The 12444-nt window shown below is 42.3% G+C and overlaps 2 protein-coding genes across 3 annotated transcripts in view; one reads left to right on the forward strand and one right to left on the reverse strand.

Annotated features, from left to right (window-relative positions):
• Positions 1-3409, reverse strand: part of TPD52 (tumor protein D52) — a 112282-nt gene extending 108873 nt beyond the window's left edge. The window contains exon 1 of one of the 2 annotated variants that reach the window (XM_047074067.1): positions 3193-3409. In XM_047074067.1, coding sequence (XP_046930023.1) covers positions 3193-3211 — 19 coding nt within the window. In that variant the 5' untranslated portion in view covers positions 3212-3409. The remainder of the gene's footprint in view (positions 1-3192) is intronic. The other variant, XM_047074066.1, reaches the window with a different exon arrangement.
• Positions 3210-11360, forward strand: LOC124507542 (uncharacterized). The gene is made up of 4 exons (XM_047073865.1): positions 3210-3406; positions 3527-3721; positions 4523-4636; positions 10301-11360. The coding sequence occupies exons 1-4, from the start codon at positions 3210-3212 to the stop codon at positions 10404-10406; spliced, it is 612 nt and encodes a 203-aa protein (XP_046929821.1). The 3' UTR covers positions 10407-11360.
• Positions 11361-12444: the final 1084 nt, after the last annotated feature.

Below are 12444 nucleotides of genomic sequence, written 5' to 3' on the forward strand. Positions count from 1 at the left end.
GCACTACTGGCTAGGTCCCTGCCGCTTCAACAGAATAGCGCTAAACTACAGGTTATTACTACCATAAGGGAGTACTCAAGTATAAATATTTATTCAGCACTATAAAAAGTAGTCAGGAGGTTTTTTTATACAATGCATGCTCTAGTTAGCATGCCATGCCGCACTTTCAAAGTGGGAACTACCACACACATTAAATGTGCTATGCTGGGCTTAATGTGTAAAGAAACTCTTAGAGGCACTATGCAGTTTAAGGTATGTTTCAAATTGATTAATGTGGACTGGGCTCTCAATATAAGCAGAATATTGTGTTCAAAATCCGGGCACAGGAGAAGATGGGGAAAATATTAGAATCTGAGCCGGGTACGGAGGAGTATTAGAATACATCATATAAAACACAAGAAAAACTGTTCTAAAACTTTAAAGCTCTGCTAAATATAAAAAGCAGCAAAGGATAGATTTTGACAACTTCCTATAAGGAAGGTCTAAGGAGACATTTTCAATAGAGAAATGCAGTGAAGACAAGACATAGGGCATTTAATTTTCCATCTAGAGTCGGACAGACAAACGTGACAAACTCCAGGCATACTAAAAAGTTAAACAAATTCTAAAATGTTCTTATTTGGTTTTAAATACTCTATGAAAACTCACAATTCAAGAGACAATCACAGGGTTTCATAAACTGTATGTCAGCCACCATTGTTCCGTAGTGAACATGCAGGTTTACAAACCCAGGCTCCTCCTCTTTAAGTCGCCTCCTCAGAAGTCTCCCTACAGATTCAGTGAAGATGGAGCGATCCACTCCGCTCGTTCAAAACCTTGCATGTACATCCAACCCTCCAAGTCCAACACAGACTCACCACCAACTTTCTCCGCCTAACCGCAGAGGTCTGCTCCTTTAAAATACTGAGGGAAATACCAGGAGTTAGGAGTAAGTGGGTAGCAAGAGAGGACGTCAGAGGCTCCAACAGCTGGAAGGCACTCTTGGTCACTTTTCCTTTCCATCCTAGGCAGTCACCAAACATTTCTGAGCATCTACGTTGTGCCACGGGAACATAAAGATGAAAATACAAAAGAGACAGGAAGATGGAAATGTAAGGACAGGCCGCGTGGCTGCAACACAACAAAACTGAGTGAGCCACCTGACCTTCCCGAGGCAAGTGACTCATCTTTCATACTAAGCTGAGCCTCCAGACTCCTCACTTTAAGAGGATGGATTTCCTTTGCCCTCGAGGAATAACAATTAAAAACAAGAACTAACATGACCCACCGAAGAAAACACCTTAAAGTTAGAAACAGAGAAACTCCTCTTATAAGCCAAAGAATTTACAAAATAGGTCTTAGACATACACACACAAAACTGGTCCAACAAAAACCACACTAAGTGCATCAGGACAGAGGTACTAATGACTGTGATTCTCACCAGCCAAACTAAAATACCAAATCTAGTAAAATTAGTCACTCCATTCACCTAAGTCAAATACAGCTACTTAATCTAGTTTGACGAGTACCAAACACAGCTATTCTAAAAACACCATTATGTTAAATACGACAATGTAAGGCATACACAAATATGCATGTTGACATGTTTGACACCCCCAACGTCCTCTTTAAAAGACAGAATAATGCTGACTTACATGGTGGCTCCTGGCCTTCTCCTAACAATACATTTAAGACCTGAGACCAGCTTTCTGACTCAAACATTTAAATACCTATCATGTTCAAACACCAAGGTTACCCAACCATGGATAAAGATGAATGAAGTACATGCTTCTAACCTCAATAAGCTTAAAATCCAGACATGTGTGCATACAGATATATATGTATTTAATATATATTACATATTGTACATTATACATATATATCTATTACATATTGCACATAACTTTATAGTATAAGCACTCATATGCTAAGTGTGAGATCAATTTGACGAGTGTGGAGAAAGGAAAGGTTGGAAGGTTCCAAAGAGTCCTACAACTTACCAAAAGTAAAATACAAAACAGTATATATGGAATACGGTTTTATTTACATAAAAAGTATGCATAAAGATAAATACAAACAGTAATAAACAAAAAAGAAAAAAACGAAAACTATTGTGTCTGAACTCAAAATGTGAGTAATTCCTATCCCTACTTCCTAAAATTTACGTTAACATTGTTACCTTTTTGGGGTTAGCACTTATGTATCTTTTAAAAAGTGAGCTACGCATCTGTATTACAGTTACTGGGTTATTATCAACAGAGATGAAGCGATATATAAACATTTAGTATTTAAATCTTAAAACCATGCCTTCCTATTTACATCTCGCTTAAACAATGATTCCACTGGAGACAATTTCACTTGAGATAGTTTTCAGAAACAAGTGCATCCAAAGCGATAGTAACAAGACTACAGGGTCTTATCTTGATGAGTGAAAGAAGACCTTTACTACGGAACGCTCCCTTCCCCCCGCGCCGCGCCAATAACCCCATAAACAACACACCACAATTTGGGGACACCTCGCATGTTACGTATCTACGTCCAAAACCATCGCCATAGGATCAAACGCCACCAAAAATCCTAACCACGTAAACTACAAGACGGCAGAAAGTCTCAACGCTGGGGGAGTCGGGATGGGGGGAGGAGTCATGTTCCCATCCTGAGCAGCGAAACCACCCACTGTCGTTGGATCCTCAGTTTCCACCAGTTACAAACAAGATCTAGCTGTACAGTACTCCCTTCGCGCTGCCTTCTACCCAAAGCGCATCACCGTCGGCAGCCCTGGCTCCGTGAGCCTGGTGCCAGCCCCTTCGCCTCCACCCAGAACCTTCTTTCCCTCTCTCCCCACCTCCTTCTCTGTCTCTCTGTCTCTGTCTCTTTCTCTGTCTCTCTGTCTCTCTCCCTCGCTCTCTCTCTCTCTCTCTCTCTCTCTCTCACACACACACACACACACACACACACACAGCCGCGCGCGCCCGTGCGCGCGCGACCCCAACAGCCCGCTCCGCCCGCCGGAGCCGCTCCCTGCGGCTCGGCCAGACCAGGATGTCAGACCCCGATCAGGGAGATGCAACTTGAGGAAGGCTCGGCTCCCGCTCCGGCGCCGGCCGGGGACACTGTGCACCTGCTCCGGCGCCGGGCCGCGCGCAGCCCAGCGCCGCGCCCGACCCCGCGCCTGCCTGGGAGACGCCGCGCCGGCGGTGCCCGCGCCCTCACCTTGCTCGCCGCGGTCCATGTCTCCCGCCCACCGCCTTGAGTCCTCTGCGCCTCCGCCGACTGCAGCCCGTCCCGCTCGGATCGCACGCCCGCCCGCCGCGCCGCACCGCGCCGCGCTCCTCCTCGCCTCCGCCGCGACTCCCGCGAAGTCCCCTCCCCCGGAGGCGTCGGCGCGGCGGCGCCGCCCGCCCTCGGCGGGGAGCGCTTTCCCGGGGCGTCACCCAACCACCTGACCCGGCCGACCTGTGCGCTCGGCCACGTCGGCGCGGCGGGCGGCGCCGGGGCGAGGAGGGCTGGGCCGGCCGGTTCGCTCGGGTAGGAACCCGGCTGCCAGGGGGAAGAGCGGGGTGGCGCGGAGGCGGAATCAACCATGGAGGCTGCGTGGAGACCGCTCGCGAACCCGGCTGGCATTGGCGTCCCACCCTCAAGTTATTTATAATATCAAAAGTTTCCCCAGGCATTGGAGATGCCCTTTCTCTGCCTTCCCGAGCACCTGCTCCTGTGTACTACTGAGTGGAGACACTGGAAGGTTATCAGAAATGCCAATGGCTCCTTTTCCCTCTGAGTCTTCATAGGCTCCTCTTGTCAAAACAATATCCTGTGACATTTTCAATAACTAGGTCCAAAACAGGCAAGGGGGGGGGGGGAATTACAAAGAATCTCTCGAAACATTGTGTAGTCCTGTCTCTTCACAGACAGTGAGTGTTTTTCGGTGACAGAGTAGGAAGGTTTTCACGTAATAAGGACTGTTTTGAGTGCAGAATTAAAGCCAACGTTCTGAAATGAATTAAATTAACCAAAGGGCAGAATCATCAAAGGGGATCTTTTGAAAATGTATTTTGAGGTTTCATATTCACTGATCAACACAGTTTAAAGCGTTTGAAAATAATACTTTTATTTATCAGCACTTTTTTTTTAAGTTTATTTATTTAGAGAGAGACAAAGGGCCTGAGTGGGAAAGAGGAAGAGAGAACCCCAAGCAGGCTCTGCAGTGTCAGCACAGAGCCCAATGCGGGCTCGAACTCACAAACTGTAGATCATGACCTGAGCCAAACCAAGAGTCAGTCGCTCAACCCATTGAGCCACCCGAGCACCGATCAGCACTCTATTTTCGAAGTGTTTTTGCATTTACTCATTTTCCATGAAGTCATTTTGAATATATCCTTGTAAGGTGGTACCTCATTTTCACAGACCATCTAGGTCTGTGAGAGAGGCAGCTTTCCCCTTGTGTTTTATACCCGGAGACTCTAGCTTGCCCGTCCTCTCTCGGCGTTATATAGTACTTCACCTGCACTAGGCTTTTGTTAATATGCTTAAAAATTACCCGTAGGTACTCGAAGCAGCTCCACGTTCTCTATCTCCGCGCCATCGCGCTGTACGTGAAGCGTAGCTCCTGCATCCCCAGCATCTTCTCCATGAAGTTCATTCTGTGTACCCCGACCAGGTGAGACTTCTCTTTGCTGTCTCCTCCTCCTGCTGCACTTGGCCTTCTCTCTGGTAGCACTCACCCCGGCATTCGTCCCTCAAGCCAGCCTGCTACAGCCATAGCTTTGTGTGTTTCACAGCCCCACTAAGGTAGAACCTGGTGGTTTATACGCTAGAGAAGGTCAAAGATCATTTTGGTCATCTTTTCATTCTTTTAATTATACCATGCATTTAGTAAACATGTTAAGTTTAGCTCTCAGGTTTAACATTTAAAACAAGGTATACTATATATACTAACAATCTAGTGTTTGTAACAAAGAGGTACAATGCTAGGCTATTTTTTTTTTTTTTTAATGACTTTTGGGCTCCTGAGTGGCTCAGTCCATTAAACATCTGACTCTTGATTTCGGCTCAGGTCATGATCTCATGATTGGTGAGATCTAGCCCCAAGTCTGCCTCTGTGCTGATGGCAGCATAGAGCCTGCTTGGGATTCTCTCTCTCCCTCTCTCTCTCTCTCTCTCTCTCTCTCTGCCTCTTCCTTGAGTGTACTCACTCTCTCTCTCTCTAAATAAATAAATAAACCTAAAATAATTTGTACATGATTTTTAAAATTTAACGGCAAGGTAAATTTTGGCATTGGAAAAAAGTTCTTTAATGTGGTAAAGAATTGTTGACTACCTGCTATTTACATCTATTGTAGAGAGATAAACATTTGGAGAGATAATCTCTCAACCTATAGCCTAACTTGTGGACAAATAAATAGCACTTGAAAATAGTGTTGGTTGAAAATACTATTTACTCAATTTTTATCTATTTAACTTGCCATATGGTGATGACTTTAACTATATGTTGGAAGAAAAATAAATGCCTTCTTTTTTTTTTTTTTTGAAGAATTTATATGCTTGTTCACGTCTGTGGCAGAGACGGGTAATAGCCAACCCAATATCCAGTTTTCCTATTTTCCTTCCTAAAAGAACCCAAATATTGTTTGGGATAGCGTGTGTCCAGCTGAAACACTGGCCACTTCAGGCTCCCTTGCGGCTGGGCAGGGCTCTCTGACACATTAACGACCAATGAGATATGAGCAAAGCTTGCTAACTGGAATCTTCGAGAATTTTTTTTAATTATTATTTTAGAGAGAGAGACTGCAAGCAGGGGAGGGGCAGAGAGAGAGAGAGAATCCCAAGCAGACTCCACTCTCAGCACGGAGCCCTAGGTGGGGGTCGATCCCAGCTTATGGGCAGATGTGCCCATAAGTGACCCGAGCAGAAATTGGGAGTTGGAGGCTCAACCCACTGAACCACCCAGGCTCCCCAAGAAATCATTTTAAAAGAGGACAGACTTGGCAACATTATTTTGCTCTTTACTCTCCCTCTTCCTGTGAGAAGGGCAGCAGCCATCTTGCAAGCATGAGGAAGAAAGCCACAAGCCAAGGATGGCAGAATAGAAAGACAGAAAGAACCTGGGTCTTCAGTGGCATTGTGGAGCTTCCTACAGGAATAAAATAAACACCTGACTTTTTTAAGCCACTATAGTTGGGTTCCCACTCCATGGAGCCAAAAGAAACCCTAAGTGATACAACATGCCATTTAAAAACCGCCTGTCTGCCCTGTACCAATGCAGTTAGGTTCATGTAATCCTCAACCTTAGGCAAATATTAACTTCCTTTTCTCTATGAGGTGAAATGAGCACTGTTCATACCATAAACCACCTCATACGTGGTATTTCCACAGAAGCCTGCTTTTCTCTTGTGTTTTCTTTCTACTTAATTTTTTTTTCCTGACAAACAGAATCTGCACTTACAACTCACACTGTCACTTCTGATATAAACAGAACTTATGTTTTAGCACTCTGAGGAATCTCTGGAGAGTAGCTAGCATGTAAACAGAGCACCTGGGTGCATTTAGCTGAATCATCCCTTAAAAGGCTCACTCAGTACAGGAGAGAGACACTAGATTTCCTTTGTTGTGTTGTTGTTGTTAATGGTGACATGGATTTTTTTTTTTTAAGTTTCATTTCAAGGGGCGCCTGGGTGGCTCAGTCGGTTAAGTGTACAACTTGGGCTCAGGTCATCATCTCGTGGTCTGTAAACTCGAGCCCTGCGTTGTGCTCTGTGCTCACAGCTCAGAGCCTGGAGCCTGTTTCCAGATTCTGTGTCTCCCTCTCTCTCTGCCCCTCCCCCGTGCTTGCTCTCTCTCACTCTTTCTCTCTCTCAAAAATAACATTAAAAACAAACAAGATAAACATTAACAAAAAATAAACATTAAAAACAATTTAAGTTTTTTTCAAATACCTATCCATTGGTGAAATTTATAGTTTCCCCAAAAGCAAATGAATTGAAGCAAATAAAAATATTGGAAAGGTTAGAAATAGAAGCTCTATATTATAAGTAGAAACTTCTACACTCTGCCCTCATTGTACCCATTCCCCCATCAGATAGCAGAAAGCACACAAAATACGTGTATGGTCTGATGCTCTCTGCAGGCCCACTCTTCACATTTGTGGGGCCTGGGGCAAGGGTACAAATGGAGGCCCTGGCGTTGTCTTCTGACTCAGTCTTTTCACCTAGGGCTCTGTCCTAGATCCAAGCTTCTCTGTAGGAGTATCCTGGCTATATATCCCTTCTCTATCTACCCTTTCCCATCAGCCACCCCATGGTCATACTTCTGGACCAGGGCTGCACTCAAAAGGACCCTCTTGGGGAAAAGGTCAAAGACCCTGAACACATAGGTTCAGGTGGGAGATGTTGCAGCTGCAGGTAGCCAGTGTATGGTCTATATAAAGGGGAGACAGGAATGGATGGGTATGTCCATTTGGCTCCAAGGACTCCTCACCCTCAGGTGAGGCACAGGTGAGCAATCTCTAAAAGGGCCCAGTAAGGAGACTCCTCAGTAGCTAGTGTCTAGGGTTGCCAGATAAGATATGGGACACCCAGTTCAATTTGAATTTCAGGTAAACAACAGATCATTTCTAGTATAAGTATATCCCCTGCAATACTTACAACATGCTTGTACTAAATATATATATGTGCGTGTGTTTGTGTGTGTGTGTGTGTATATATATACATATATATACACACATATATATATGTGTATATATATACATATATATATACATATATATACACACATATATATATGTGTGTATATATGTATATATATATATATATATATATATATATATATATATACATATATATATAGTTTGTTATTTAGCTGAAATCCTTAATGGGGTCTCCTTTTATTTGCTAACTCTCTCAAGCCAAAATGTTTCTAAGGGCAGTTCTGGCTCCCTGATTGGTCAAATAACTGAAGGCATATGATACCACAACTTTGAAAAAGTGATCATATTCCAGCAGAAAGACAAGACGCTTACTGCTTAAACTGTGCAGGCAAACTAGATACATAAGGTGAGGGTTAGGAAGCCCAAGAAATCAAAAACAAGTTTTGGAGAAATATTGATGTAATGTCTGGTATTTAATATTTAATCGCTTAAGAAAATATTATGACCAACTTGTATTCTCCCAGCTATGTAAAAGACTGACTGCGAGTATGAAATAAGTCTTCAAATGTGTAAAAATGGGTACTGGCAGGAAAGAGTACTTCACACTAATGGAAGACAGACATGTAAATCCCTGAATGTTAACAGGAAGTGATCTCACATTATTGATTTGGGCTATCTTAAGAAAAGTCATAGACCACTTAATCTTCCTTGTATTTTTTTCAAGCCATTTTGAATTCTGTGTGTTTATCAAATTACATCATAAGAGCTGGGTGGGGATGGGAGCCACTATCGTTTTCCTCCTGGACTCTCCACCGTCAGTATTTGCAAATATTTTCATCTATTCTTTAGACGACTGTATGGTATAAATTGCATTAATTATATGTAGAGTCAATAACAAAGTGATTAACAACATTTATACATGTTTTTAACTGGCATTTGACTCAATGACTTGCAGGCCATTCCATCCCTGTAAGGATGGTTAGTTTTCCAGGGCACCAGTGTTCCTCTCCTAGAAATGGTAGAGGCTAGAATGGCAAGTGCCCAAGGTCAGGGCTGAAGAATCGAAGTCTGTGTCACTGTCACCAAAACACAACTGTGCAAGGCCACACACAACTCAGAACACCTAAGCAGATTTAGCTGAACTCTCACTTAAAAGTAATCACTTAAAACCATCACCAGGCTCACTATTCTCATCTCCAAAATTAGGAGGCTCGTGTTGGGATAAATATGGCACATTGCACACATTCATTCATTTTAGAAATTTATTTTTTTTTGAGATATAATTCTCCTACCGTAAAGTTCACCCTTTTAATATACATAAGTCAATGGTCTGAATGAACATTCATCTATTCTTACCCCCTCCCAGTGCTACTAAAATTACAATAAAAGGATAAGTCCACAAGGACAAAGAGAATTCGAGAGGCTACCTAATGATAATTGACCTCGCACATCTGAGGAAGCTGGTTGCTAAGCTAGTAGTGGGGAAAGCCAAGAAGAACCTAATTCTACTACAGAATTTCCAAACCCTCAGGACTGGGCACCAGGTATCTGTGGATACAGAAAGCGAGGTTCCAAACGGGAAGATTGGTTGAAAGTCTACCTAAGAAGGAATTTGTTTCAATTCCTTCCCCAGATCTGCACAGAAGTCTGAGGTGATGTCTTTTTTTTTTTTAATTTTTTTTAATGTATATTTATTTCTGAGACAGAGCATGAGTGGAGGGGTGGGGGGCAGAGAGAGAGGGAGACACAGAATCAGAAGCAGTCTCCAGGCTCTCAGCTGTCTGCACAGAGCCTGACGCGGGGCTCGAACCCACAAACTGTGAGATCATGACCTGAGCCGAAGTCGGTCACTCAACCGACTGAGCCACCCAGGCGCCCCTGAGGTGATTTCTTTGGGAAAGAAAACTGGACAATCCCTTGGTACAGAACAGTAAATGCACATGAAGGTGATTTACTATTGTAAGCAGAGAAATTCATTAGCTGTTCACATCATGAATGCTAAGATTTCCCACATTCCCCTTCCTTGGTTCCCTGAATGTCGACAGCCAGGCCTATAAACGTAGGAATACCCAAATACCTGGAAAGCAGGGGATTGAAAGATCCATCTCTCAAGAATTTCACCACCCCAAGAAAAAAGCAAAACAAAAAACCCCCAAAATATTGATATTGAGTAAGCCAGATCACCTTACCCTCAAACCCAGGCCCTACAAGTCTTGTCCAGGAACCCAGAAAAAACAATCAGCTGTTTATTGCCCATTGTAGGCAGCCACAAACCAACAGATAGTTTCCTAATGGAAGACAAGGACCAAAATAAACATAACAAAGAGGCAACTTACAAAAAACAAACTATACAGGGAGGAGACATTTTTTAAAACTATCATTATTACATTCAGAGAGAGAAGTAAAGACATCCCAAACATGAAACAAAAATTAGCTATACAAAGGAATGTTCCAAGAACAAAGAGTTCTTAGAAATTAAATATATAATAGTGGACATTATAACTCCTGTGGTAGGCAGAATAAGGGTTCCCAAAGATGTCTAAATCCTAAACATAAACAAAAGGGACTTAACAGATGTGACTAAGGTTAGAGGTTTTAAGATGGGGAGATTATCCTGTATTGTTAGGTGGGCCCAATCTAGTTACATGAGCTCTTAAAAGCTGGAAACTTTTCCAACAGGAGACTGAGAGATGCCATGATAGAAGAAGAGGCAGGAGAGATTAGAAGTATGAGAAGGATTCCATTCACTGTTGCGGGCTTTGAAGATGGAGGAAAGGAGTCATGAACCAAGAAATGTGGGTAGCATCTAGAAGCTAGAAAAGCCCTTAACTGAGAGCCATCAAGAAAATGCAGACCTACATTCACAGACCAACTACAAAATGCAATTCTACAATCACATGAAACTGAATTTTGCCAACAACCTGAATAGGCAAAGAAAAATTCCTCCCAAGATCCCCCAGAAAGGAACGTAGCCCTCCAGATATCTTGACTTTAGTTTGGTAAGACTCACATTAGACTTCTGATCCTTATAACTGTAAAATGATACATTTATGTTAAGTCACTCCATGGAATATAAAGTGAAGCAAATTTCCTAGAAAGCAGGACAAAAAACAAACAGCTGGAAAACAGAGGAGAAAATATAAGGAAATTAGAAGTCTAATCCCAGCAATCCAATATCAAAAAAAAAAAAAAAAAAAAAAAAAGCTCAAGAAAGAGAAGGAGGAAACAGAAGGAAATCACCAGGAAATAATTCAAGAAATTTCTCCAAGTGGAATGACATAATTTTCAGATTTGAAGGGCTCACTGAGGGCCCAGAACACAGCACATACTTATTAAATACAGAACACTGATGACAAAGATCCTATAATTCCCAGAGATGAAAAATATTTGGTCACTTTCAAAGTAAAAGGAAAAAGAATGATTTTGACTTTTAAACAAGACTAGTGGGCAACAAAGGCTTACCCTTAATTTACTGGAGACTCATTGCTTCTGTGAACAATCAGAGCAATGTTTCCAATGATGGGAATTGTACAAATAAAAAAGACTGTAAGAAACATATCACCAATTCTGGCAAAAGTTATTAATAACACCACCTCTGCCCTTGATGGATACAGATCAGTCACAACTCTTTGACACAAGTAGAGAGAGACAATAGCATGACTCTAGATTTCCTGTTTGTCTAGACATGGGGCCATTTGTATTATCACTAATACTGCTTGCTGCACTTGGGCCAATAAAGCAGGTAAAATAAAAAGACTAAGCATCCTTTGTAGGAAAAAAAGCTACTTGACTTTCTAAGGTTGATCCTCAAGGCCTATGGGATTTGTTCTCTTGTCCTGGGGTGGGCAATTGGAGTTATTGGTGTTGAAGTATCTTACAGGCAACAGTAATTGTTCTTGTTGTTGTCAGAGTAGTTGTGATATTAGTCCCCCTTATTTTGTCCTGTTTTAAATGCATCTTCTCAATCACTCTCTTGCCAGATGATCTCTCAGTACACTTGGCTATGGAGACAACTGGGCAGTTCTCTCTTGGAGATTGGGTAAAGATCTGGATCTCAAGCATATCCTGAGTTGGTTAACTTCTCGAAAGTGAGAGAATGACCAAAAGACAGGCCTGAGAGACTGAGTATAGAAATGGACAATGGTCGGATTACATATGACAACAGAACTCTGAACCACAACCAGTTCAAGAAGCCAAATCATTGCAAATCACAAATCTCTGCAGCAAACAGCACAAGAACAGTCAGGACTTGGTCAATGACTGCCAGCTTCCCTATTTTTTGTCCCTGTTTCTAAAAACCAGAGAAAGCCAAATATGCTGAGTGTATCAATCATGTGACTAAAATCTTTCACTAAAATCTACACATGGCTTTCAAGATTTAAACCGTACTTCTTAGCATATCTTACAAATTTCTACTGTATTCATCAGTACTCTTTTAATTAAAAGTGATAGAAACCCAATTGAAGGAAGTTTACATAAAAAAGGTAATTACTGGTTCATATGACTGGAAATAAGAGGAGAAAAGTAGAATTCAGGTATAATTGGGTCTTGATGAAGCTAATGAGCCTTGGGCATTATTCAAGGTAGGGAAAAGAAGCTAATGTGATCTTCTGGGTAGAACCCTATGGGCTACTCAATGTACTGTTGTGTTTTCCAGGGATGATGTGTAATCAGTATGGATATGTCACGTGCTTGTACTATGAACGATCATAAAGTTCAGAGGAGATTATCATGGTGGAGAGAAGCCAGACATACTAGTTTCTTTGGAACCCACAACCCTAATAACAACTTTCTGGCATAAGTCTCTTTGATGATGTCACCAA

Source organism: Lynx rufus, unplaced genomic scaffold (genome assembly GCF_022079265.1).
Source record: "Lynx rufus isolate CCGP_SWC_20201006 ecotype Redwood Valley unplaced genomic scaffold, mLynRuf1.p SCAF_12, whole genome shotgun sequence".
Taxonomy (NCBI): Eukaryota; Metazoa; Chordata; class Mammalia; order Carnivora; family Felidae; genus Lynx; species Lynx rufus.